This window comes from Sander vitreus, chromosome 11, assembly GCF_031162955.1.
Source record: "Sander vitreus isolate 19-12246 chromosome 11, sanVit1, whole genome shotgun sequence".
Lineage (NCBI taxonomy): Eukaryota > Metazoa > Chordata > Actinopteri > Perciformes > Percidae > Sander > Sander vitreus.
The window spans coordinates 24,543,558-24,571,231 of NC_135865.1; the positions used below are offsets into that span (position 1 = coordinate 24,543,558).

At 41.4% G+C, this 27,674-nt stretch overlaps 2 protein-coding genes across 6 annotated transcripts in view; one reads left to right on the top strand and one right to left on the bottom strand.

Annotated features, from left to right (window-relative positions):
• rnf17 (ring finger protein 17) overlaps positions 1 to 8,644 on the top strand; it is a 28,372-nt gene extending 19,728 nt beyond the window's left edge. The window contains exons 28-37 of the mRNA XM_078262906.1: positions 958 to 1,121; positions 1,508 to 1,627; positions 1,730 to 1,810; positions 1,931 to 2,050; positions 2,142 to 2,198; positions 2,994 to 3,098; positions 3,577 to 3,700; positions 7,302 to 7,437; positions 7,663 to 7,855; positions 8,513 to 8,644. Of these exons, the coding sequence (XP_078119032.1) occupies positions 958 to 1,121; positions 1,508 to 1,627; positions 1,730 to 1,810; positions 1,931 to 2,050; positions 2,142 to 2,198; positions 2,994 to 3,098; positions 3,577 to 3,700; positions 7,302 to 7,437; positions 7,663 to 7,855; positions 8,513 to 8,608 (1,196 nt within the window). The 3' untranslated portion in view covers positions 8,609 to 8,644. The remainder of the gene's footprint in view (positions 1 to 957; positions 1,122 to 1,507; positions 1,628 to 1,729; positions 1,811 to 1,930; positions 2,051 to 2,141; positions 2,199 to 2,993; positions 3,099 to 3,576; positions 3,701 to 7,301; positions 7,438 to 7,662; positions 7,856 to 8,512) is intronic.
• A 663-nt stretch (positions 8,645 to 9,307) lies between these two features.
• cpap (centrosome assembly and centriole elongation protein) lies at positions 9,308 to 27,379 on the bottom strand. 5 transcript variants are annotated; one of them, XM_078262481.1, is made up of 19 exons: positions 27,268 to 27,379; positions 26,341 to 26,495; positions 25,249 to 25,375; positions 23,597 to 23,794; positions 23,309 to 23,453; positions 23,050 to 23,155; positions 21,974 to 22,756; positions 20,736 to 21,549; positions 19,506 to 19,638; positions 19,175 to 19,340; positions 17,745 to 17,876; positions 16,923 to 17,060; positions 16,506 to 16,596; positions 15,853 to 16,001; positions 15,555 to 15,644; positions 13,655 to 13,795; positions 12,312 to 12,396; positions 11,765 to 11,885; positions 9,308 to 10,075 (listed from the first exon to the last, which is right to left on the bottom strand). In XM_078262481.1, exons 1-19 carry the CDS (start codon positions 27,305 to 27,307, stop codon positions 9,883 to 9,885), a joined length of 3,807 nt encoding a protein of 1,268 aa, XP_078118607.1. In that variant the 5' UTR covers positions 27,308 to 27,379; the 3' UTR covers positions 9,308 to 9,882. The 5 variants fall into 5 exon arrangements, with proteins under 5 accessions (XP_078118607.1, XP_078118606.1, XP_078118605.1 ...); XM_078262480.1 differs by having other exon boundaries at positions 26,341 to 26,498; XM_078262479.1 differs by having other exon boundaries at positions 15,853 to 15,998; positions 26,341 to 26,725; positions 27,268 to 27,378.
• Positions 27,380 to 27,674: the final 295 nt, after the last annotated feature.

Sequence of the window (27,674 nt, forward strand, 5' to 3'; positions counted from 1 at the left end):
AGGTTCGGGCTCATTATTCCAGCTAATGGGCCGGGCCGGGCTCGGACACAACGTGCACTGTAGACGTGTGTGATTATCAACATAGTGACACAGAATGTGTTCCCACTAGTAGCCCAACGGTACGTTAGTCCATTGATTCGTTTTAATGCCCCGCTATGACTTAACAATAAGCATCATCAAAACACTGTCAGTCTGCAGTGTTATTTTTTTTGGTTTACCATCATCATGAGTGACCCAGTCGATTACAGACTGTTATATTAGACCCTCTGCAACTTGCCGTATGTTTGTGATGATACATTTGATTTCATATGTTGCTAAAACTGCACTTTTGTTACTGTAAGATTAAAGGGAGAAGAGCTTGGATATTAAACAAGAGCGTATTCACTATTTTACCTACTACTGTTAAAAAAAGCAAATACAAGCTACTCTTTTTGCACTTGCTCTGTTTACTTTAAGTCTTTATTTTTGTATTCCTCCTAAAAGTGACTTTATTTTGTGGTTGGATTGATAGCCTACATCTGGCTTCAGGTTGCACTACAAATTCATTTTACTTGAACAGTGCAGTGTTAAACAATTTTAATAAATCGAGACTTGAACCTTTTTGAAATTTGTTTTGTGTAAGTTGTTAATAATTGAGCAATGGGAAAATAATCGCTAATTGAAAAATTAATTGTTAGATTAGTCGACTAATCGAAAAAATAATCCCTTGATTAATTGTTTTTAAAAAAATAATCGTTTGGGACAGCCCTAATGTACAGTACTGTATGTGTAAACCAAAAGCAACAACAGGTTGAGGTGTATGGTATTTTTTAGAAGGTGTTTTTGTATTTGATTGAGATGGGGCCAAACAGACCTGTATCCGCTCTAAAATTATTGTCACTGTCTTTTTATTATCTTTACTCTGGTGTGTGTGTGTGTGTGTGTGTGTGTGTGTGTGTGTGTGTGTGTGTGTCTCAGAGTATCAGCTGGAGCAGCTTCGGGAGAGGATTCAGCAGAGTATGAAGACATTGCCTAAGCAGAAGCCTTACACCTGGAAGTCAGTCCTTGGGTGTTCCGTCATTGGACCTGATATGCTGTGGTATCGAGGACAGCTGCTGGAGGTGCTGGGAGGACATGTTAAGGTCAGGAAGACACACACAAAAAGTCATTTTCTAGTTATTTTGGAGAGACCTTTCATGGACCATTTAAACTAGATTAATCCTGAATCAAACAAAAGATAACAATCAAGCCACAGTGTGTCTTCAATAACTATTGCACTTTTTCAGATTTTCAAAGGGGGCAGCCCTATCTTTAAAATATATATATATATATATCCTCTTTTGCATATGTGATGTTAAAATAAACTTTTAATCACCTTGAATTTCAAAAACCTTGACATAATTATCCTCAATATGGCACAATGAAGAGATGTTATCTAACACAGTATATGCTAAACTGCATATACATGCAACAAATTAAAAGCTTTTCCTCTGGTGGTCTTTTTTGGTAAATGTTTGGGTGTTACCAGGTACAATATGTGGACTACGGCCTGGTGGAGAGCATCCCAGTGGTCCATGTGTACCCCAGGCTGCTGTGTGATGACATTCCTCAGCTCTGTATGCCCTGCCAGCTGCACAGCATCAACCCTGTAAGAGTTTGTGTCGGTATATAAAAAAATCTTAGTAAACTGTATTGTATTTATATTTTCAAATCAATAATTATTAGAATGATCTCCTCTTTGGCTGTTCAGATTGGTGGGAAGTGGCAGCGGGATGCTTTGGCCTTGCTGAGGGAGGTGTTGCTGGGCCGCTCTGTGGACATGCAAGTCATGGTAGGATTACGCTCAATACCTTCTTAAGGTGGTTTTGGTAGTCAACTACTCTAGTTGGTGTGTGTGTGTGTGTGTGTGTGTGTGTGTGTGTGTGTGTGTGTTCGTGTGTGTGCGTGGTAGGAGCTGCCGACTGACCCAAGGGGACCCCTCAAAGTTATGCTCTTCCTGGACAGGCTGAGCCTCAGCAGGATCTTGTGTCACCACGAACATGCCTCCATTGACCGGACTGTCTCGACACAGGTATGTCTGTTTGTTTCTGTTGCTCTCTGTTTCCCGAGATGAAGCAGTGCTTGCCCACAATTCACTCAAGAATATATGTATTTCTCTGCAGGAACATGCAGAGATGTCTCCTGCCCTCCTCCTGGATGATTGGGACATCAACACTGAGGTATTGTAGTTACAATATAAAGATTGGAAAAAGAAACCGAGACCACAACTCAATTTAACTTACATTAACCATATCTACAGCGATCATTTAAATCTGATGATCAACCTCAATCCTAAAGTGGTGATGACGTGCATCCCATATACTTGTGTTTACCCAAATTTAAATGATTTAGTTGCGCAAAGCAAATTAGCGGTCAAGGAAGTGGAACATCTAGCAGCTTAAGCCAGATATTTATCTCGCAAGCTAAAAGCAGAACTGATCTGTTCATTAGGTGGACAGTAACTCAAATACATGAGATGTTCATGTTGCTCTGTGTCCGCTGCATGTCTAAGAAGGCAAGGGTTTTCAACAAGTTGGCAGTAACCACTTGGAGGTTACTGGGCTTTTTTTTGTTTTGGAGTCCTCCTGCTTCTAAATGGCCAAAAATCACTTTTATGCAGCTGTGTTCTAACCAGCAGTGATTGTGAATTATTATATTTTTTAAAACATCAGACTGGTAGGTAAAAATGAGCAAGCTATGTGCAGTTTTTATTGATTTGATGAAGTCTAATAACAGTTGCCTCTAGTCGCCCTTTGGAGCGTCACTTTAGCTAAAAGAAGATTAAAGCAGTATGAATAAACCACTGAAGTAAACCATAAAAGTCATATGATTCACAAAGTCTCATGACTGACATAAGACCTCAGTTAACTTCTGTGGCTACAGTTCATACTAGTTTCATGTTGTGATCCTTGTCTTTACCAGACATGCACAACGCTGCAGGGTGAGTAATTTTAATGCAGATGCTATGTCTCCAGGGTCTAGAGGACCCAGAGGTGCTCGGGCCCTTTATCTACCCAAATCGGCCACAGGAGGGAGAACGGTTTCAAGTCAGGGTCAAGCACCTGTTGACCCCCAACAAGGTAACTACTAACAACAGAGATAACATTATCTATTTAAAAATGGTATGTACTTACAGTAGTACCAATGAACAAACCCAAGTTTGTACTGATGACAGGAGGCTACTGTTAAAATTATTTTAGGTGATAAAACTGAGTCAGTTGAGTAAACGATAGATGTGTATTGTAAAAATCACTTAAACATGATTGATAGGTCCAAATACATTGTGCCCTCTTGTTTAACATTGCAACTGTAGTTCCCTTTGAGCCTTCCAGGGTAATTTTGGACACTAGAATTTAATAGTTATCTGTTAAGTGATCTGATTAAGTGATCAGTTAAGTGATCTGATTGTCAAAATCAGATCACTTTGATCAGCTGACAACAAATTGCACATTGCCCTACAACTGAATTTTTATTATTCATTATTGTTGACTGTCTATAGTGAGTTATTAACTCTTCATAAATGAAGCTAAACTGAAGTTTAAACTGTCTGTCCTGCAGCTGTTCCTGTGGCCTTTGGAGGGGGAAGCTGACGTGGAGGTGGATGGAGAGACTCTGGAGGAGGCTCTGGCCAGAATCAATGAAAACCGCTACGGTCTGCAACGACTCACCAACTTCTGTCAAGGTAACATTTCACTGTGTTCACTGCCTGTTTCCAGGCATGGTTGGGACTTTGCAAAAAATATTTAAGGCTCAGGCCTTTATTTCTAATTCCATCTGTTTGATAAGTATAATTGTTTTAAATAAACTTTAAAATGAAAAGCCATAGCGTTCCAGTGGACAGAGATCATACATTTTTTAAGAAACATTTGCAAAAATATCAACATATACAACAACAGCCAGAAGGGCGACAAAGCAATTTGGGTCAGAATTAATCAAACACCACCATTGTGTCAGGTTGAACCCTGTAAATGTACCCGGTATTTATTTCAAATACAGCTACTACGGTATTGTTGGTAGATTACAATATGAGCATACATACAGTAGTTTTGTAAAACACATTGCTGGTTTGCAGCAGCACACCAGTATCTGATTAACGTTACAGACGGTAGCTTTGGTTCTAGCTCCAGGCTAACTTTTGACCTCCCACCTCCAGCTAGCCGTGCTCTGCTCTTGTCGGCTAATCTTGTCAGCTCATCCTTCTGTTTCTTCCAGTATCTGATTCTCCTGGAGTCAATGTCGAAATGTCTCGCAGCTTTTTCACCTGAGTTTTCCTCTGCATACTTTAAAACTCTTTTCGTTCTGTTGTTGAAAAGTCCGTCACTAGCACCAGAGCCCGTCATTCTCTGCTAGCACTAAATGAGACCCGTGTTACATCCAAGGTTAATATAGTTTTGCATTTTTCATTAGTTTTAATTTTTATTTCGTTTTGACTTTTTGTTTTCAAATTCAGTTTAGTTTTAATTAGTTTTTAAAGTGGGTTTGCTAGTTTAGTTTTTATTTTTTGAAAATGCTTAGTTTTAGTTTAGTATTTATTAGTTTTAATGTTGGTTTTAAAGCAGTTACACACCGGGCCGATAATTGGCCGTTGGACAGTCTGGCGAGGTCAGTGACTCGAGTCTGTTCGGTGTGTTCCGTGCTGTCGTCCGTTGGAGGAGCTGTCAGCCTTCATTTTAGCCGACCTGACATGCTCAGTTGGAGACAGGGCAGTCGGGACTCACCCGGAAATGGCAAGCAGGATGAGCGTGACTAAGTCTTTCAAAATCTGACAAATCTTTTAAACTGACCTTTGTCGATCTGAAATGAAGACAGATTCAGCAACTGCACTGCCTATTTTTCGCTTAAAATGTTTTCAGAAACATGTTTCAATGAACTATTTTAGTACAATATGAGATCGTATTCTGAACAAGCCGCCATGACAGTCTGGCTTTGAATTTCCGGAGAAACCAGACCCAGGTGAAGCGTTCATCCAATCAGCTGCCGGTTTTAATTTTTTGGGGCGACAATACAGATTAGCGCCGCCTGCTGTTATGAAGACATATTAAGTCTCGCTTTGGTGTGTTCCGAGGCACTTTTTTGACCAACTCGGGGAGACTGATCAGCCCAACTGCCTTTTCTGCCAACGGTCGGCCGGCTGGTTGGTGTGTAACTGCCTTTAGTCTTTTTTTGTAATATGGGTTATTTGTCGGGGGATTCAAAAAGGTCAGAAAAAGTATTGTGTAATAATAACTCAACAAAAACATCATACCATTTTAGAAATATGTATTCACAATGTATTCAACAATAACACCGGTACATACGATGTACATATGATGAGCACAAATATGTAAACGGTCTACACTAGACGCGCAAAAAGTGTAAAATGTGTAAGTGACGTGTTCCAGGAAAAAACCTAAATAGCCAACAGACTAAAGAAGACATCAACAGGTGTTTTGAACTTTGGTTTGAGTAAAGTGGCGAACTTTTTGAAGTCAATCGAGTCACACAGTTGTGTAGACATCCAAGTATCAATCCACATATTAACCCACACTTCCTCCCGCTTTTGGTGTTCCTGTGTATGTACTAACCAGCAGCTGTCAGGTCGCCGGTGAAAGCCCTCCTGTAGTGTTCTCTGTCCTGCTGTTGTCTCCGTCATGCTGCCTGGCCCTGTATCCATACATCTATGCCCGTAACGTTACCGGGGTTAGCTTCTGTTTCGGGGAAAGGGGGATTTGCGTTCTCCTTTACCTTGTTAAGGTAAGCTAGGTTAGCCTCCTAGCTTGTGCGCGTTTCTCAAATGTACTTTCAAATTCGTGGGATTTTTCCCTGTAATAAATTGTCCATATATTTTACCACCTTCCACTGCAAGGCACTTTTATCTGACACAGTCATAATCAAATAGGACTGCCGCTTTCTTCAGACTTTTGGTACCGCTATGATGCCAGGCGACGAGGCGAGGGGCATGGACTATCTTGTGTTCAATTTGACGTTGAATGTCGGAATTTCTGGGTTCCCAGTCGGAAACTATACATGTCTACGGCATAGACTGAAATGTCAACTCTGAAAGATATAACGTATCTTTTGCTCTCATAACATCATTTGCTCTATGAAAGACATTGACAAAGACGAAAACTAAGGACATTTACTCGATCATTTTATTTAGTATAAAACTTAGTTAGTTTTGCAAACAAACATTACAGTTTTAGTTAGTTTATTTTTGTAATGCCTCGTTTTTATTTTTATTTCAGTTTACGACAATGTTTTTTCCCCATCTAATTTTCGTTATTTTGTTCATTTTCGTCAGTTTCGTCATTATAACCTTGGTTACTTCCAATGTAGCTACTGCCATCTATTGGCACCTGTACGTTACTACAAACTACACTTGGCTGAGTAACGTACAGCCACATTGACTAAAATACCGGTAGGACAATAATACTTTACATGAGTACCATAATCCAGAAAAACAAAGTGTGGAAAAAAACATGAATATATTGTTGAATCTGTTCAATTAAAAACATTATGATTAACTTGAATTTTATTTTTACTTAATATTATATGAAAGGCATTTAGGAGATTATCCACACTAATATTTCCTTTATTTGTCCGTGTTGACCACGCCCCTGGCCACTATCAGAGGCCCGGCGTTTAATTGACTACCGGTTTTTATTTGAGGAATTACAGTAGTTACCATCATATCAGCATTAGGGCTGTCCCGAATACCATTTTTTGTGTACACTTGTAATACTAGGTCACACAATAATGTGCATGTAAAGCCGAGAAATCGCATCAGAAAGCAGATTTTTTTTTTTTTTTCTCCCCCATTGAAATGTTTCTGTTGTAAAGAGTAACCCTGAGGTTATGTCTTGTTGCTTTTGCAGACATTTCTGTGCAGAGTTCAGTAACTTGCACAGACCTGATTTCAGGGCTGGGCAATATATCAATATTATATCGATATCGTGATACGAGACTAGATATCGTCTTAGATTTTGGATATCGTGATATGACATAAGTGTTGTCTTTTCCTGGTTTTAAAGGCTGCATTCCAGTAAAGTGATGTACTTTTCTGAACTTACCAGACTGTTCTAGCTGTTCTATTATTTACCTTTTCCCCACTTAGACATTATGTCCACATTACTGATGATTATTTATCTAAAATCTAAGTGTGAAGATATTTTGTTAAAGCAGCAATTGTCAACCCTAGAATATCGCCGCAATATCGATATTGAGGTATTTGGTCAAAAATACTGTGATATTTGATTTTCTCCATATCGCCCAGCCCTACCTGATTTTATGCTTGTGGTTTCCAGGCTATCCCTGTTTGGCAGAGTACAGTGATGGGAAGTACTACCGGGCCAAGCTGATTGAGTTCGCCAGCATTGAGCCCCTCATGCTCCTGGTCCAGCACGTCGACTTTGGCTCTGACGACACTCTGCCCACCAGCAAGTATGAACTACACACACTGCAGGAGTGCAGTTTGATTTAAATTTCCATATTTAATTATTTGATATACACTTAACAAGACTAAAAGTCCACAGGTCAGTACACAGACCTACAAACGACTACATAAAAGTGATTATTGGAGAACTTAATTAGAGGTACTTGTTTTCCCATAAATACCCTCGGGAGCTTGAGAATGAAAGAATCTGATGTTCTGTCACTTCCTGTCAGGCTGCGTCAGATGCCGGCTAAACTGCTAAGGTTTCCATCGCGGGCACTCAAGGTCAAAGTCGCTGGCTTCAAGTCTCCGAGCGTGAACATTAACAAGAATGAAAAGGTGCTGCCCTACAGCCCCGGGTGGACCGTGAAGGCGGCATATGAGATGATCGACATGTTACACGGCCACATTACAGCCTCTGTTGTGGTAAGAAACACAAAGCATCACTGTTGTATAAATAAAGAGCAATCATTATGTTTCACCGATTGTCATTTGGATTGGACCCAGCGATAGTTATTTAAGGGCACTCTATGGAGTAAACAAATGTTATTTACTTTCTGTCGAATGTGCGTCAGCATGTTCAGTGCTTTTCCTTTCACATCCCCTACAAGCGGAAGACTGTCCTTGTCCTATACACCACTCTCTCTCTGTTGCTGTTGTTGCTGCCCGGGAACTTGCAGGGGGGTCTTCCAGCTCTGGCGTTTCGTTTTCACTCGACGTACTGTGACTGACACACGCCAATCAAACTCTAGTTGTTGCTCGATTGTGGTCAGGAATTATCTGTGTTATTTTCATATGGTGGTTGTCTGACAATGAATGTTTATTGTTCTCAGGTCTCTCTTGAAAAAAAGATCTTGATCTTAACATTTTGACAATTAAATAAGACTCAACACCACCACAGTCAAGAAGGTGTGGGAGGCAAAGTGCATAGTTAATTGAAAGAGGTCAAGGCACCTGCATACGTGGATCTCTATTGCCAAAACCCAGTTCATGGTTTCACCTTTGACCTCACAGACCTTTGCCAGAGTGCGAGACATGACTTTCCAGTCTTACTGCCTCCATGCGCCCTTTTTGTCTGTTCAGGCCCGGGACCCAAAGCTCACAGTGCTGCTGTACAATGAGAAGGAAGAGTTGGTCCATCTGCCTCTGGTGAGCAGCGGACTGGCTGAGTTTGAGTGAAGCAGAGTGGAGACCATCTCCTCAACCCACAGGGTACAGTTCATGTAAGTTATCAGCTTCATTTCAAAGTGCTTTTTAACATGTTGGTTCATCTGAACTTAAATGTTAGTTTTGAGGCTGATTTGTAAAGCTGAGATTTAAAGTTAAAATGTGTAGTTACGGAGAAATAATACTCCACTGTGACAGTTTATACACTCAACGATCAGTTAATCAAAAATAAGCAAGGTTTGATTCATAATGGAGTTGCAGTCTTTGAACCAAATTGGATCAGATACTACAGTAAATGTGGTAAACGAGCATAACCAGCTGAATCTTAGACATAAAACATTGCGCTGCTGTTAAATAAATTCCCCATCTCGTCTTTCCCCAGGTTTACTCGCGGATGTCCTGTTTTGGTATCTTGATTTCAGTCTGTTGTGCTATTTGACTGCCGTTCTTAGTTTGTACATGTTGTCGTAGTTTTTACATTCAGTAATCCTACAGGGCAGTGGTTTATTTCAAGTTTGGCTGTTGTGTTCAAGTGAGCTCTGTTGACTTTGCACTTTGTTTTCTATTCATTTGACTCAAGTGAGGCAGATTAAAGTCTTCCAATGCTGTCCAACCTTTCTGCAGTGTTTTAATTAACTCTTAAAGCTCTTCCCCAATAAGATGTCCAGACCTGCAGTTACACCTTGACAACGTCAAAACAAAGATTCATGATTCTAAAAACAAAAATACATTTATTTTACAAAAAATAGTCAGCTAAGAAAATAAATATGTATTTAACATTTTTACAAATAATAGTTGTAAACAAACACTTTAAAACCCAAAACACCTCACTCACACACACACACACACACACCACACTGAAGCAGTTCAGCTACACATCTTTGTTTCTATACAGCATTTCATTATGCCCAGGCCTTCACTGAAAATGTAAACAATTTGAGTTATTGTTTAAATGTTTAGATTTAGACAAACAAAAGATATTCTTTACATCACTGAAACATTAAAGTTGCCATGTGGAGTTTTCGTGCAAACCCAGTTCCTGTTTACAAAACTCGTTGAGTGTAACCTTGAGGTGAATAAATAAAAAATTAAAATGCGATTTTTAAAAAGGCTCACGACTTGAACTCATTCGCTGTGTATCAGCTGTAGCTGCATGTTGAAGAAGGGAGCAACAAAACAAGTGATTCAAATAAGTCTGATTTGGTGGAGACATTTTGCAATTAGTCTCTGAGAATCTGAGCTGTACTGACTCAGAAAAGTGAGGTTTGCTTTAAGACACCGTATTTCTACGCCATGTTGTCCAAGATGACGTTGCCATCTTTGTCTTTGACCCTGAGCCGCCCGGTGGGGTAGTGGGTTTCCTGCCTGCCATCGATGTAGACGGTCTTCACGGTGCCATCTGGATACTCCCTCCTCTTGTAGTCAGCTGTGTGGATCTCCTTCTGGCCTGTGTTGAAATGGATCTCCTTTGTGCCGTCCCTGATGGAGGCAGCACACATTCACAGTTAAAGTTGTTTTAAAAGGAACATGCCGACTTATTGGGACTTTAGCTTATTCACCATATCCCCCAGAGTTAGATACTCCATACATAGAAAGTCCATACATACCCTTCACATCTCCGGGAACTGGGAACTATATTCTCAGAAGGCTGAGCACTGCTACTTGGGTGGAGTGATTAGCGTAACACCTGAAATGCACCGTTGTTACTCTCTGCTCCTCACCGCGGGGGTTCTCAGGTGCTGCGAGCAAATCACTCCGCCCAAGTAGCAGTGCTTCGCCTACTGAGAATATAGTACCGTTTGTATACGGTTAGAAGATGGCTGCGTCTCATGTCACCTTGTTATTTGTACATGCTGTGACGATACAAACCCCAACATGTAAATACGAACATGTTGGCGTTATTTTGTCACTTATTGGGAGCAGTAGGCTAGTTGGAGCCGGTTACCTCCAGGATCTGTGCTAAACTAGGCTAGCGGTGGGTGCGTCAGACAGAGTTACGACACGCACGGAGATGAGAAGGGTACGTATGGACTTATCTAACTCTGGGGGTTACGGTGAATAAGACAAAGTCCCAATAAGTCGGCGTGTTCCTTTTAAGGTGGAAGGTGGTGAGACTTTGAAATAGAAACAGTTATGTCATCATGGAGTAAATACTTGAGCTGCATTGATTACTTGATTGTGTCATCCACGTATAAAATTGGAATTGATTAGTCGATCGACAGAAAAATAGCTGCCAACTATTTTGATAATTGTCTTTTTAAAGCAAAAATACCAAACATTGGCTAGTTACACTTTCTACAGTGTTAACTGATTATGAAAACGGTCGATAGTTGCAGCCCTAATATTTCACTTATTTTAAAAGAACATATACAACAATGTCAAATTCATTCACCATCATTCACAATCCAAGCAAAAGTACGAAAGTATTATTAGCTAAATGCAGAATGAAAAGAAAAACTGACATTAGATTGTTAATACTTATGCATTAATATGAATCATTTTACTGTTATAGCTGGGGGAGGTAGAGCCAGTTTTAACTATTTTATATTTTAGAAGCTTTCCATAACTTGAAAACTAGTAAATTCATCTGGAGTAGAAGTATAACATACCTCCATATTTAAGTACAGTACTTGAGTAAATCTCTGCCTGCAGGAATTCTCAAAAGTGGATAATTGTGATGATTCCTCCACACCCGATGTAAAGTGTTCACCATAGACGTTTGGTTGAATTAGAACTCGTAAAAACGGAAGCAGTAAGAACAGCCGCAGCTCTTCACTTACAGGTTAGTCTATATCAAGTTTTAGATACATGAATACAATACATCATTTAAAAAGCAACGTAGCCTACAGGGATAAAGGGACAGTAGTAGCAAGGAGAGGAATTGAGGAGAGGTCTCTGGGATGCACAAACTGGGAATTGGGCATATCTGTTTTCTCTTGCACGACTAAAACAACTTCTAAAACATACACATGTTCCACCAAAACAGGTTCCTTCCAGAGGCTATTTTGCAGAGGCACCGTTGCTCCGTCCGGCGCTGAGCACCGCCCAGTTAAAGAAATGCCAATAAACCAGAGCACATTTTTCTCCTATCCCAGAATGTTGTGTGGACTAGCCAGACCTTCCTCCGCAGTGCTGTGGAGAGAGGTCTGGCAATGCAAGACTACTTACGGGTTGACTTGTACGATGGTCCCGTCTGTCAGCACGCTCTCCTCCCGGCCGTTGGGGAACAGGTTCTTGACCGTCTGATCTGAGAAGGTGATTTCCTTACGGCCGTCTGGGAAATGCTTTTCTGGAGCAGAATAGGATAATGGATTATTGTACAGTACAGTGTAATCATAACCATGCCGGTTTTAATTACTGATGTGCAGATATTTTCCCTTTTCCAGACCATTCTCTGTAAACTCCAGCCCGTCTGGCACCAATAACCATGCCGTGTTTAAAGTCACGTAAACTGCCTTTCTTCCCCGTTCTGATGCTTGGTTTGAACTTCAGCAGATCGTCTTGACCATGTCTACATCGTCTTCATGCCTAAATGCGCTGAGTAGCTGCCACGTGATTGGCTGACTTAGATTTTGGCGTTAAGGAGCCGTTAAACAGGTGTCCCTCAAAGTAGCCGGTGAGTATTTTCCATATTACAGAGCTACAACAGTTGATCCAACAGTTGATCCATTAGCTGACTGACAGAAAATTGATTTTGCTGATCATCTGCTCTCACCAGTCTGGTTGTTGGGGAAGTGCAGGACCTCCATGCCATCTGGGTAGGTGATGTGTGTAGTCTGGGCATCAGCGTAGTAGTAGATCTGAGCACAAGGAGCAGCGTCATGATAAGAGTTACCAGTAGATGAATTCAGATGGGTAACTTGGTAATATTCAACGGTGAGCTCTCAAAAATCAATTTCACATCACTCTTTTACCTCATGAGATAAAAAAAACAAAAAACCACACATTTTCCATCTGTTATTAGAGAAGCTTAAAGTTGAACTTTCCATAAACTCCACCCTCCTTACCTTAACAATGAAAATTAATAAGTCATTTTTCGAAAACCTCAAAATTGCAGTCTCATTAGAATACGTAAAATACAGTTTATGTAAGACAGTATAATCTATATATTTATTTTTTATTATAAATTTCCGAGCAAAAGGAAGGTAGATGGTGTGCACATCTAACCCCAGCAGGGTGCAGGTGCAGACCTTGACGGTTCAGTTCAGTCACTTTTATTATGGGACACAAAAAAAAACACATTCAAACAACATACAAATAAGACATGAGTAGAAAAATGCGTAACACTTGAAGGTATCTACATAAGAGTGACATGACACAGTCATGACACATGAACTCTAACCCTAACTTGTCATGACAAAATCCGAATGACAGTAAAAGAAGCGTTCTGTCATAAACGTTTATGACACGTTCATGACAATGTCATGTCACTCTTATGTCGATACCTTCAAGTAAAGTGTAACCGAAAAAATGTTTCCTGTATGTAATACACACAACACAATTTATCACCACTGGAGCAATCTAAGGAGTTTTTACTCCTATTGGTCTTGAACCGGGGTACTTGACCTGAGGGGAGTGTTACGAACTAAAGAGTGAGGGGCCTCGCGGAGTGCTTGCTGGTCAAAGATAGCCATCAAGGTGGGGCTGTGGGAAACCTATCACCTTGCCAGCCAGTTTTACAATATGGCTGAGGTGGTTTTTGTCCCTGATGTTCAGGTTACCATACCAAGCAATGATGGCAAAAGTAAGAACAGATTCAATAAAGGACAAAATAAGGACATCAATTTCCGATCTACATTAAAAGTGTTTACCTTCCTAAGGAAGCACAAACGTTGCTGTCCCTTCTTACAGACCGCATCACAATTGACATCAAACTTCAGGTTTTTAATCGAGGACGGTTCCCAGATACTTATGCTGTTCAACAAACTCATCAACGCATTGTAAATTAGTTATGAGCTTGCAATATTTAGAGTTTGTGCGTTGCCTCTCCTTTTCCTGTGTTGTTAGTCAAAAGGGTTTGCCACGTGAATTTAATGCAACGTAATGTGTATGTCTCACCACTCTCTGGTCACCTGTGACCTCTTTGGTGTCTCCGTTGAAAAAGGTGACTTTGGCCGACAGTCCGTCTGCTGAAACCTCCTTCTTGGTCCCGTTGGGGAAAACGATGAGACGACCGCCACCGGCCAGAATCTTCTCTATCTGGAAGTATCACACCCATCAGAGCTCCGTCAGCAGCTTATAACAACAAACAAACACACTGCAAAACAACTTTTTCATATTAACACCATGCGTTGTTTAATATAACTATTGTTGACTGTGGTAGTTACTAGGTAGCGCTGTTCACAGATTTGTGTGGTTGTCAGGGCAAACTAAAATACAAAGTACAAACCACATTTATTTTTACATTGGTCTTATTGAATTAACAAAATGTAGTTAATATCTAGATCTAAGAATCTAGGAAGTCTGTTATCAGCTCTCCCTCTCCTCACTAGAAACGCGCTCTCTCTCTGAAATGACCTGTGATTGGCCAAAGTCTTCCGTGACGGCTAAGTTTTCTGAAGCCTAAATACAGAGCCAAGAGGAGGTGCAGAAGTCTAGTTTTCTCTCAGACAACTTGAACAATATTCTGGAAGATTATTACAGGAGCCAAAACAACGGCAAAAATAAAGTGCCGGTAGATATAATTCTGAAAAATGGCCCCCGAAAAATACAATGTATTCGTGTTTGAGTAATATTTGCTACAAACCACAGTGCCCAGCCGTTTTATTAATTTTAAATATAATTATTCTGCTTTTATTATAGAAGCTATTCATTTGTGAGCCATATTTAAAGATTTACATCTTCAGTAAGAACACATGGGCTTGGGGCAACAGACAGGCTTGAGAAGTCAGAGTGTTGAGAGATGGACTTAACACATTGTTTTTGGTCTTTTCGTGGGATTTGTAGACAAGAAAACGTAACTGATGAAAGCAGCCAATTCCTGCTACTAGGGGTGCATGATATATCGACTCAATATTGTTATCGCGATATCACGTTGTGCAATATTATATCGAAAGTGTCGCAATAAGTATGCAATATTTTGTTTATATTGTGGAGCGCTGCGTCCCGTCCGTTGGCACAGAGTTAAGGCTGTTTTATGCTTCTGCGTCGACTCGACGGCGTACCCCCGCAGACCCCTCTGCGTCTACGCTGGACCCTACGTCGTAGCCTGACGTGCACCTCTCGAAAAATGTAACTTGGCAAGATAAATTACTGTCACTTAGGGGCGGCAGTAGCTCAGTTAGTGGGACTTGGCTTGGGTCCCTCACGGACCAAATAAGTAGCGTGGGCTGGTAGATGAAGAGGTGTATGTTCACCTCCTAGGCAAGACACAGAACCCCTAGTCTGGATTAGGGGTGCATGATATCGACTCAATATCGTTATCGCGATATTACCGTGCCACTTGCACATGTTAGTGCACGTCAGCGCACAGGTCCACTACGTGACAAACAATATGGAGCGTACCACATGTGTGCATATTTTGACAGAGTGACAATGTAAGTGAAGAAATAGAGACAAAACGGAACGAATCAGAGAAGCGAAAGAAAAGTAGTGTCCTGTTCTCTTTATTTATTTATTTTATACTGTCCAACCAGTGAAATATGTCCTGTTCTGTAGACATGGTCCTTATTTATTTATTCATGTTGGACCAGTCCAATATGACAGTCAGTTGAAATAAACCTTGTGTTGTAAGAAAACTTGTTTAATTTGTTATGAATCTATTTCGATGCGTTTTCCCGTAACCTTTGTAATTTTACATATGTTTAAAAATATCGAAATTGATATTGCAATATTCATAAAAGATATCGCAATATCACATTTTGTTAATATCGTGCAACCCTACCTGCTATGCAATTTTCTGAATGTCGAAGACAAGGATTTCATATTCTGTGATGTAAAAATGGCACATCTTTCTCACCTTCCCATCGGGGTGTGTGATAACCTCCTGAGCTGATTCGGGCTCTTCGACCTCACTGCACTCTGGCTCTTTTGGCAGAGAATGTCTTTTCTAGAAAGATGAGATGTCAACAACAAAAAAATCAGCGCTCTGATAGACGGCAGCATGTCGAGGTAGGCTCCAACAGACCCACAATCCTGAACAGGATACGAAGGTTCAAAAAAAAAAAATAGAACTGACCAGACTGTCAACTGTCTCTAAACAAGCTGGGGGGTTGTTATACCAGAGAAGAGAGAGCAGCACTAACGGCGTCTCTTACCGGAGAGCAGTGGCTTGAGTGTTCTTGGTTTGGCAGTTTGTCCTGGCTCTTGCTGGCAGGTGTTGACCTCTCCTCTGTCCTCCTGACAGACGAGGAGGAGGAAGAGGAGCCTGGCCCTGATGGCCTCCTTAGGCTGCTCTTTATCCCTGCTGACATTTGACATTAAATATATTCTATAAATACATTCTGTTTACTAATCTGATATCATTTTAAAAGGCTAACTGAGAAAACATTGGAGAACCCTTTTGCAATTATGTAAGCACATCTACTGTTTGGTGCCGAGCAGGTTGTCTTTCGCTGAGAACGGCTGCCTGCTGCGACTGAAAACAACACTCTAAAAGCAGTGAGATTGAACCAAAACAGTTTCAGTTTCAGGCTGGAAGACCAAAACAATGAGCTGAAAGTTACTGTTAAGCTCCGTAGAGCTGAGGGGAGCTGCGGAGTTTGGTGATTTCTGTGGGTTCATCACTACGCACACCACCTTTTACATACAAGTAGTCATGTGATAGTTTAAATAAACATTTCCATCAACAACAAAAAAAGAATATGGAGTTACAGGTCTGCAAAAACCTGTAACTCCAGAAATCTTTGTCTAAAAAACCAGTGAAGATTTAGTTTTCTATGTTCCTGTGAATAGAAACTCTCCACCATACCTGTAACAACCTGACTGCTCTCCCTTCTAGTGGCTGCAGCACTGCTGCCTTGTGGAGGGCTGTTGCTCCTTCCTCTGGAGTCAAGAGGGCTCTAAAAACAGAGGGAGGGAGACACAGACAGACAGACAGACAAAGATGAGGAAAAACGAAGAGATAATCTCTGATGAAAGATTTGAGGACTATCAAAGAAACCTGGTGCCTTTTTACATGTTTGTTAACAGTCGCTTTGTGTGAAGGTAAATCAAACATTATTTCTTCCACATTGTCTTTGTCAGACAGATTTAAAATATTGAATTCAATTTAAGTCTAATCAAGAATTATTTTGTGAACAATATGTAATTCGTGTTTTTATTAACACTACATTCCAGAGAACATGAATACAGTACAACCAATAAGAAATTGTTTAAACATGCTTACGGCGAATTTTACTCCTTTGGTCACAGATGACACATTATTCTCAAACATTTTGGGACCGTCTCTCGTTTCTTTGTCCTTCTCTGCGTTGACGGGGTTTTTCTTCCAGGCACTGAGGCGAAGCTTTTCCAACATACGGATCTTAAATTAAAAAGGAGAAAGTATACTTAACACATTTTAAATAAAGAAAAACACACAACAGGGCTGCAACTACAACCTAATCATGGCAGCAATAAACAAAAATGCACATAACGAGAGTTTTAGTATTCGAAGACTCTGAAAGATTATTAAACTATTACACTCTCACTTTAGCTACAAACATTCAGCAAAGAGAACTTTTTTTAAAACAGTATCTCATGGATATCTTTCTCTATGATAAACGAAGGCCTGCTTTACACCTGGTATTAAAATGTGATCTGGATGACATCCAATCCATGGCTCCGTGTATTCACGCTTGTTATTCCAGTGTGTTCTTGTTATCTTGATTGTGCCTGCATTGTGATCCGATCTCAATTTGTTAGTGGGGCTGGCGGGCAGGCAGAAGACTTTCAGGCGCATATACAACTTGTAGCTTCTGCCGGGCTTGCTTACACTAGCAAGAAGAGAAGTAGGGGGACCTCTCAACTTGTGTTAAGAATGTGGTAATGCTGTATGGACTGCATTTACACCTGGTTCAGATCTGATCGCAATGCCAGCCAGACCACCTCCAGATGTGGTCTGACATTCTGCATTTACACCTGGCATTAACATGTGTTTCTCCTTTACCGATAACATATCCAGATATATTTCAATGCCAGTAAAAAGGCTCAAAGGTCAGGTGGGTACCTCATCCCGGAGAGCATCGTTTTCCTGGCTGAGGGAGTCGATCTGCTGCCGCAGCCGGCCATTTGTGGAGGCCCAGCGACTCTCCCTCCCCCTCAGCTCCTCCTGCAGGGAGCTCAGCTGCTGCTTCAACACCTGGCACGGAGGACAAGGACAGATTACAGCAGAGTTCCACCCATTTCACTCATAATACAGTATCTTCTTCTTGTGCTGCTGAACAGGTTAATTGTTATTTGATCATTTTAAAAAGCAAAACCATACGTTTTGAATAAGGGGAAAAAGTCCAGTTGTTTGTGGATGTGAAACATACTTTTCTAGATCTACAAACGTAGCACTCTTAAATCTGTGATGTGACTGCAGTGTAAAATGGGTCAATGAGTGGAAACTTATTATTAGCCTAAATCATTTTATGTGAATTGTAACCAGGGTCCAACATTACCTTTTTCATCCACCAGCTAAATGGCTAGTGACTGTTCAAATTTTACCAGCCACTCAATAGATTACCATTGTTTTTTGGCTGGTGAAAGAAGCAACACCAGCGACTTGCATATTTTACCAGCATTTTAGCTAGTAGATGGTGCTGATTTTGGACCCTGACTACAACTAAACAATGTTAAAGTGCTCATATTATGCTCATTTTCAGGTTCATAATTGTATTTAGAAGTTGTACCAGAATAGGTTTACATGGTTTGTCAAAAAACACCATATTTGTTGTACTGCACATTGCTGCAGCTCCTCTTTTCACCCTGTGTGTTGAGTTCTCGGTTTTAGCTACAGAGTGAGACATCTCACTTCTGATCCATCTTTGTTGGGAGTCGCACATGTGCAGTAGCTAGGTAAGGACTGCTAGCTAATCAGAAGCAGAGTATGAGGGAGTGCCATGCTAGCAGCTAGGCGAGCATTATAACGTGTGTTACAAAGTGATGCATGTTTGTCTCTGAAGTAAAGGCTGGACTACAATAGAGCTGTTTGGAACAGTTTGTGAACAGTGTTTTCTGTTGGAGATGGTAAGTCCCTTTGGGGTGGACCTTGGGCTTTTTTACTCTGTAAACCTATAACGTGCACAAAAAAGATATATAACCCAATAAAGGAAAGGGAAAAAGCCAAAAAGCACAATATGAGCACTTTAAGTTTTGGTTTATGCCAATACCTGGTAGCAATGCTATATAATATGAACTTTATTTTGGTATGCCAGTCAAAGACCTATCAAAGATTGTCACTACTGCGCATCTTTATTATTGTTAGTTTAAATCACAGATTTGATTTCTCCAATCTCTATCTTAAACCTGTAATAACTTATTTTGGCCACTGGTGGGCAGCAGAAAGAAGCTGTTAACAGAACTGACGCAGAAGCAACATTAGTATTTATTTGAAGTTTGTAACAAATATGCATGAAGTATACAAAAGTCAACTTAACTATCTTGAGACCTCACCTGGATTTCCTCTCGCTCCTTCTTGTCGGGCATGGCTCTGGCGGCCGACGCATGTTTCTCAAACAGTTTGCGCTCCTTATGCAACTTCCTGTTCTCCTCTTTCTTGTACTCTTCAAACTTGGCCAGCTCCTCTGCTTTTATCTGTTCAAACTCCAAACGCTCCTTCCTACAAAAACAACAACAAAGTAGACATTATTCACACAGACAAGGAGATGGTAGGAAAGAAAGAAAATGTATAAAACGGCATGAAGGAAAAGACAAAAAAACTGAACAGGAAATCAAAAGAAACCTGTTTTGGAAGGTAATTTAAAGGGTAAACGGGATATATCACCTGAGATTTTCCTGGTTTTTCTCGTTCTCCTGTCTGAGTTTGGTGACGGCAGCATTCTCCTTTTTAAATCTCTCAATCTCAATCTCGAGCTCAACCAGTCTCTCCCTCAGCTGTCTAGACTGGACCTGCTGGCCTGAGGAGGAGACACAGACACAATAATACCCAATGTTGAATATCTAATTGAATATCTAAACCTTAAAAGGCCGTTTTACAGTTCTGCGGAGGCTCCACGCAGAGCTTTCGCCGTAGCCTAAGTAAGTGGCCTGATGTTTATACTTGTGCGCTGGCGTGTGCGTCGAGCCGGCGTGTGTGTGTGTGTGTGTGTGTGTGTGTGTGTGTGTGATAGAGCGAGGGAGAAGTGAGGGAGTACCGACTCAAGAGTCATAGTGAGAGAAACAAAGTGTCTCCCCTGTGCTTTCTGACCACGGTGGGAAATCTTTAGCAGGAAAAGTGAACCCTCTCCTTGATTTCATGTTTATGGAGAAGGAGAACCAGGAAATGAGCCGGGGGGAAATGCAACGCTACTAAGCCACGGCCGAGCGACGTGCGTCGCTGCGATGTGTAGTTACATTTTTCGAGAGGTGCACGTCAGGCTACGACGTAGGGTCCGGCGTAGACGCAGAGGGGTCTGCGGGGGTACGCTGTCGAGTCGACGCAGAAGCATACAACGGCCTTAACTCTGTGCCTATGTGACCAAAATTACCCTCAAAACTAAGACTGCTGATCTGTGACCATCTCTATTAGAGATGCACCAATATGGAATTTCAGGGCTGATAATTATCCGTTTTTTGTGCTTGATACTGATACGATGAACGATAATATTAATCTTACAAATGCAAAAATGTGAAGGACAATAATATATGTATTTAGATTGCAAAGTTTCTAATACAACACCAATATTTAGAGAGCCTTCACCATCCTTAGAATAAAGAATATATTTATTTATTGTAGACTTGTTTATAATGACTTTTTTTATATGAACTAGACACGTTTTCTTCTTTTTGACAAGCATGTATAGGCTACAAAAGCCATTAGAATAACTTACCTGTTGGACTAATTTATGGTTACCACAGACTAAACACTAAATCCAATAACTGAAAAATAATAAGGGACAGGTTGCGACCCTATCATCATGCGTCAAATGCCAATCAAATTCATGTGTGAACGGTTTTAAAAATGTGCATCCTGTGTGACTGTAAATATTGAGAATACCACCAGTGTTTGTCTCACCTGTCACCTCCTCTGGTTTTTTGGACTCAGGCGCAACAGAAGCAGCAGGAGGAGGAGGGAGAGGTGCATTCTGGACCTTTGGCTTCAACGAGGGGAACAACCTCGTCATGAGCTGGGAGGCAGGAGGAAGAGGAAGATCTGGCTCCTGGACAACTTTGCTCACTGCCACCTTCCTCAACAGAGTCTGCACGGGTGGTGAGATCCCACTAGCTGTTGCCTTGGGAACTGGACTAACTCCTCTGCGTTCATTGGCTGCGCCGATGGCAGTGTCCTCCAGGTCGTTCCATGTGTCATCGTCGTCAAACACAACTCTACCCTGCTGCCCGTCTTTGTCCTCTATCAGAGTGGACTCGTCGGCATTGCTGAGGACACTGTCGTCGTCATCATCAACTCCTGTCACATCTGCGGCCGAATCCCTGCAACTGTCCTCGTCCTGATACGACCGCTTGTCGTACGGCGGGTTGGACTGGGCAGGAAAGCAAAGGGTGCTGGGAAACGAAGGTGTTTTGGCTGCTACTTCCTGGTCTTCAAATTCGGAGGCGCCACTGAATGGAACGTCAGAGTTTGCGTGCTTGTCTTCTCTCTCACTGTCCAGTAAGTCCTTATCCTCAACGCTTACTTTGTTCTTGAGTGCATCGTCTGTCATCTTTACCACAAATGCATCAGAGTTCACGGAACTGCTTTTACATGCCAAACCACAACTACTACCAACACTACTGCACCTCTGACGTGCACCGCTGGGTGCTGACTTGATGGGGGTGGAGGAGAGCCGTCGCGGGTGGAGGCCCCTGTGTTGCTGGTCCATCTGAAGAACCTGCAAAACAGAGTCGTTGAAATCACACGGCTTTACAGTCCTCAGGTCAAATATAATCGAAAGAAAATCCACACAATCAAGTCTGTAACTACTGGCTACATTCATTCTTGCAGCTTTCTTTATACTACTATACTGTCGTTTGCTGCAATCCTCATATTGCAAATAAGAGAATATACTTGTCTTGTACCATCAAGTTTTGTTGCTAAAAATGGTAAGCAGTCATCCAACATATGAACTATAAACTAGACTAGGGGAGAGAAAATGTAACAGACATTTCATGCAATCGGAAAAAAGTGTCAAATGAAGCATCAGGCTACATTTGGAAATAATTATAGTGTAAGAGCAGGAATTGACAAGTAATCTAAGAATATGTCCCGGACTTAAAACAGAGCAAGTGAGATCACTACTGAGTTGAAGAAAGCACCTTCATGACGAAGGAGGAGTTGGACGAGAAGGACAGCTCCTCTGCCGCTTGCTCCAGCAGCTCAAACTCTCCCAGCTCCATGCTTTCCAACTGCCGGTCACAATCCCAGCGCTGGAGCTTCTCCTGGAACGACAACTCAAAGGACTCCTGTGGAACGCCGTCTTCCGCTTCTGAACCCGTTCTTCCTTTTGCTGATTCCACCCTTAAACCACTACTTGTCTCTTTAGCTGCATCATTTCCAGCCTTCTCTGACCCTCTCAACATGCCCACCTGTTTGGTTACAGGGTTTGGCTGTGTGTTGTGACCAGGGTTCCTCACAGCCTGAGCTGACAGACCTACTTTCCTAATATTCTGCTCCTTTACTTGCCCCAGTTGATGTCTTTTGGTTGGTCTACCCTCTGGGTCAGTTTGAATAGACTCTGGTCCTTCTGTGTTCAGTCTCTGATGACTACCCAAAAGCCTCCTGCCAGCTACCTTACTCTCAACTCTGATGTCCCGAGGTGGCGAACTGAGACCTCTTACTCGGTTTTCCTTGTTGAGTGTGGCGGTTTTACGCTGGACAGGAAGCCGCTGGACGCCATTTGTGCCACCTTTCTGGATAGCTACAGGATCGGAGTTGCTGCGGGAGATTACTCTGGCCTGGAGTTGTGGTTTGGGGTCCTTCTTCACCTCCAACTTTGGTAACGGGACTTTGCATTTGTTGGTAAATCTTGAGAGGCCCTCGCCTCGCTTTAGAAATGCCTTCTTGGGAGGAGCTTGTACAGCTTCAGCTCCATCTTGGCTCTGTTGAGGTGAGGAGACACAATGTGAATGCAATGTGAATTTGAATGTTTGTTGCAAACAAACTTGGTATTGTAGCAACTCTAAAGCCTAAGATGTCAATAGCACAGTCAGTATGGACTGAGACGGTCACCCACAGTCTGCTACAAATCAAAATGTATAGCTCATAATTAAATGATCTGAAGAACTTTGCTTACAAACCTCTCCTGAGTTTCAGAACAATGTCCACTGTTTTAGTACTGACTGAGGATTTACTTTTTCCTGTTCGTAAAGAGACCCATGTTATATTCTCTGACCTTCTGTTGCCGGACAGACTTCAGCCTCTGTTCCTCCAGCATTAGCTGCTCCTCCAACAACTCCTCAAACGTCTTCTTCTGACCCCCGATACTCAGCTTTACTGGTCTGAAGAGGGGCGCGCACACACAAGGCAAAAGTATGCATACAGAAAAACACTCATAGAAAACAGTAAACAAAATAGTTTCTGCTGTATGAATGGCTTGGCTTATCTCTGTCTGAGAGTATAATTTCAATACAACATTGGAATATAGGTTTTGCCTGTCATGGAAGACTGTATCTTCTTTTCTGCTGTGTTCTTCAGTCAAAGCCACACCATTACTTGGCCTTAACGTGTCATCATGCTCATGAAAATGGCTAGTATCGATACTCGGTTCCTGATCATCTTCTCTGGAGTTCCATGTGCCTATAGAAAACACACACAGTTAGAATTTTATCCTGAAGTGATTCATCTCCACAATCATGTCAACAATCAAATGAAAGTAAGGGTAGCTGGCTGCTATACTCAAAATGCAAATACAACTTTCAGCTTAAAAAACATTTCCTCACCCTTTTCCTTATCATCCACCTCCTGATAATTTTGACCTCTTGGTAGCTGCTCCTGACTCTGTGCAGGTGAGGGCTCTTGTTCCTGTCGGAGGCCACAGGTGGAGCCCTGTGGGTCCTCACCGCAGTTTATGGTGGGGCTGTGACAGGCTCCCTGGAGTGAGTGGTCTGCTTCAGACAGCACTGAACTTTCTGTGTCATCTGCAAGATAAATTACAGTCACTTTAGGGCGGCAGTAGCTCAGTTAGTGGGACTTGGCTTGGGTCCCTCACGGACCAAATAAGTAGCGTGGGCTGGTAGATGAAGAGGTGTATGTTCACCTCCTAGGCAAGACACAGAACCCCTAGTCTGGATTAGGGGTGCATGATACATCGACTTAATATCATTATCGCGATATCACGTTGCGCAATATTATATCGAAAGTATGCGATATTTTGTTTATATTTTGGAGTGCTGCGTCCCGTCCGTTGGCTGTGTGGCTTAGTTGTGTTTGATTTAGAGCCTGCTTGAAACGCTGTAATCATTTCATTGGCCAGTTACCGTGCCACTTGCACATGTTTGTGCACGTCAGCGCACGGGTCCACTACGTGACAAACCCTATGGAGCGTACCACATGTGTGCATATTTTGACAGAGTGACAATGTAAGTGAAGAAATAGAGACAAAACAGAACAAATCAGAGAAGCGAAAGAAAAGTAGTGTCCTGTTCTCTTTATTTATTTATTTTATACTGTCCAACCAGTGAAATATGTCCTGTTCTGTAGACATGCTCTTTATTTATTTATTTTATACTGTCCAACCAGTGAAATATGTCCTGTTCTGTAGACATGCTCTTTATTTATTTATTTTATACTGTCCAACCAGTGAAACATGTCCTGTTCTGTAGACATGGTCCTTATTTATTCATGTTGGAATAAACCTTGTGTTGTATTTGTTATGAATCTATGTTGATGCGTTTTCCCATAACTTTTGTAATTTTGCATAGGTTTAAAAATATTGAAGTTAATATTGATATCCCAATATTCATAATTGATATCGCAATATCACATTTTGTCAATATCGTGCAACTCTAGTCTGGATCAACAGATGTACGTTTTCAGGAGAATTGCCTGACGTCCGGATGTCAGCCCTGCTGGGTTCTTTCGGTGAATGATTGTAAAGATTCACATAGAATATGTTTACAGCATTTACTTTATTTAACAGGAACGTTTAGGGACCGATTGGAGAGGATTGTTGTGGACACGCGGTGATACGCTGGTAAGAGCAAATGACGTTTAACAATGTATCCACCTAATTGAAATAGCTCACCTTACTGTTTTGTGTGAACAGTTAATTTAATATTTTATGTGGCGAGAAAACCAAACAAGTTCCTTTCCTAGACTATTTTGCAGAGTCACCGTTGCTGCGTCATGAGCTCAGCGCCGCCCTAAACTATTGTGATTGGTTCAAAGAGATGCAACCAACCCAGAGCATTCTTTCCCCCTATCCTAGAATGTCTGTGTGGAGTAGCCAGACCTTCCTTCACACATAAAAAGCTACGACTAAGTGGGGGGAAGCAGGGACAATACATACACTCTCTCCAACCAACACATTTTATATCATAAATCAAGAAAATTATCACATTTGCAGTTATTCTGGTAATTTTGTCTTTTTTACCTCCTGCACACTGCTGAGGGCCATTCATCATTCCCAGCAGCCTCTGCTGCTCCTGCTGGAGGCGAAGCAGCTCCTCCAACTGATTGGCTTTCAGCTGCTCCTGCATGTGCTGCTGCCATTTCCTCAACTACACAAACACACAATATTATATCTTAATTAGTCATGTCGCTGAGCTACTCTTCCTCATCCACATGGCCTCAGTGTTTTTCAGTAGGCGTGAATGCATTTCAACTAAACACTTGGCTTTATATCAACTCACTGGTCAAAGTGTGTATTAAACCTGTGACCTCACACACTGACACTAATCCCCCTACAGTAAGTGCTTTCCAAGAATGTATTTGTTTCTGCTGTGTGTGTGTGTGTGTGTGTGTGTGTGTGTGTGTGTGTGTGTGTGTGTGTAGTATGTATACTGATAAGTTAACATAATAAAAGTACTGACTGACTTGCATGCACACACTCCCGTCACTATTTGAGATCTTCCCGACATAAATAGCCTTCGAGGAAAAATACTAATTATAGGCACGGAGAGTCAAAGAGTGTGTCTGGTCTGTGTGTGATGGAGGTGGGGGTGATAAGTACAGGAAAAAGGGATATAATCATCATGGTAGATCCATCATTAAGTCCACACAACCTGAACATTATTAGCGGACAGGTTGCTGCAGGCCTATTTCCATTTGGTTTAATTTGACGAGCTGTTAAAACTGTGCGTACATCAAAATAAGGTGTTCATTCAGCCTCAGTATTATCAGCACTATTAGTATCAAAAGATTATATCACAATATATGTTTAGGTATGGAAAATCAGCACTTAAATTGTTAAGCAGATGTCCATCTCATCAGATTGCATGGTAGTGGGAAGAGCTTTCAATTTCGGCTGCCATGGTCAGGTGTTTCAGATATTATTCTGGTAGAAATCTGATTTAGAAAATTCTTTGTAATGTTAATTTTGACAACCAGATTGTGCATCCAGATTAAGAATATCAAACACTCATTATATTAATACAGTGACAGGCAATTAATATGTTTTCCAGCCTTGAGCAGAAACAATATCAACTGTATGAGACACCAGATTCTGAAAATGCAATGCTCTTACCTGTTCTAGCTTCATCCTTAGGGGCAGATCCTGGGATTTGCTTGCCATCTCATCCAAACTGTCCAACTCTCCATTTGAATTTCCGTTCACTAGCCTCTCAGTCCCAGCCCTTTCACTTCCAGGCGCAAATCCATTCACACCAAGGCAGCTGCTGTCTGCTGAGGCGGGCAGAGGGGCGAAATCGGAGGTAAATGAGTCGTCTGGCTTCAGGGAAGGGGATCCCACGGCAGACATGTCCCGTAAGGAACCAACCAAATCCGGACAGGGGCTAAGGATCACCCCGGCTCTGGTGCTACTTGGCATCCACCGGGCCAAGAAATCTGCCTGGGAGTACTGAAGCCCGGCTGGAGATGACATGATAGCCCAGTGTCTCAGGCAGGGCTCGCTAATCAGGGATTTGAACGACAGATTATGGTGACAGGTTAAGTGTTAATCACACGGCGAATAAACACCGTACAACACGCTCTAGATGATGCCCAGATCCAATAAACTATTTATAAGATAGTAACCGGTTTACGTATTAACATTAGCTATTTAATAAGTATCTAGCTTCCGGTTAAACGTTACACCGGTAACGTTAGCTAGCATATCAAGACGGCACAGTGTCTGTTTAAACGTTAAAGTAAAATGACTGTTTGTTTGGTTAGCAACGGCGAACTAAACCACAGCTGTTTATGAAAACAAAGTGGCTAAATCATTGACAGCGTGGCAACATTCATGGCCTGCATCACTCAATTTAGCTCATAGTTTAATGGTGCTTTTTGTACGTTTTAATCCATTTTCGGTGCATTTAAAAAAAGTTTCCCTGGTGATTAGCAGGCTACGTTTTACTTGAGATTCAAACGTGTTTTACACATATTACACCTTAGTGGCAAGACAGAGAATCTAGCAACATTAAAAAAAAAAGTCAAAACACATGTGATTTACCTGTAACATAGGTGAAACTCGGTGTGAAAACGTGCGTCATAGAAACATAACAGACAGAAGTTTGAAGCCCGCCGCCATATCAAAACAAAGCCCGCGAGAGCAAGGTAAATAGAATGCGGTAAAAAACGACGACAAATCGGCTGTTGAATTATGGGTAATGTAGTTTAACAGTATATTTTAAACGCCGTAAGCTATTTGTTTTATTTGTGTTTTGGTTTCATATATACGACTAAGTTAGTTAAACTATGTATCAACTACACGTTTTAAAACTATATAGATTTTAATTTGTGTCGAATAAATTTTTTTGAAAAACTAGCTTCGAATTATATCCGGTTTAACCGAGCTTGGCAAAAATATTTCACAATAAATGTTAAGGAGATAATAAAGTCTGGCGTACCGTTGATTTT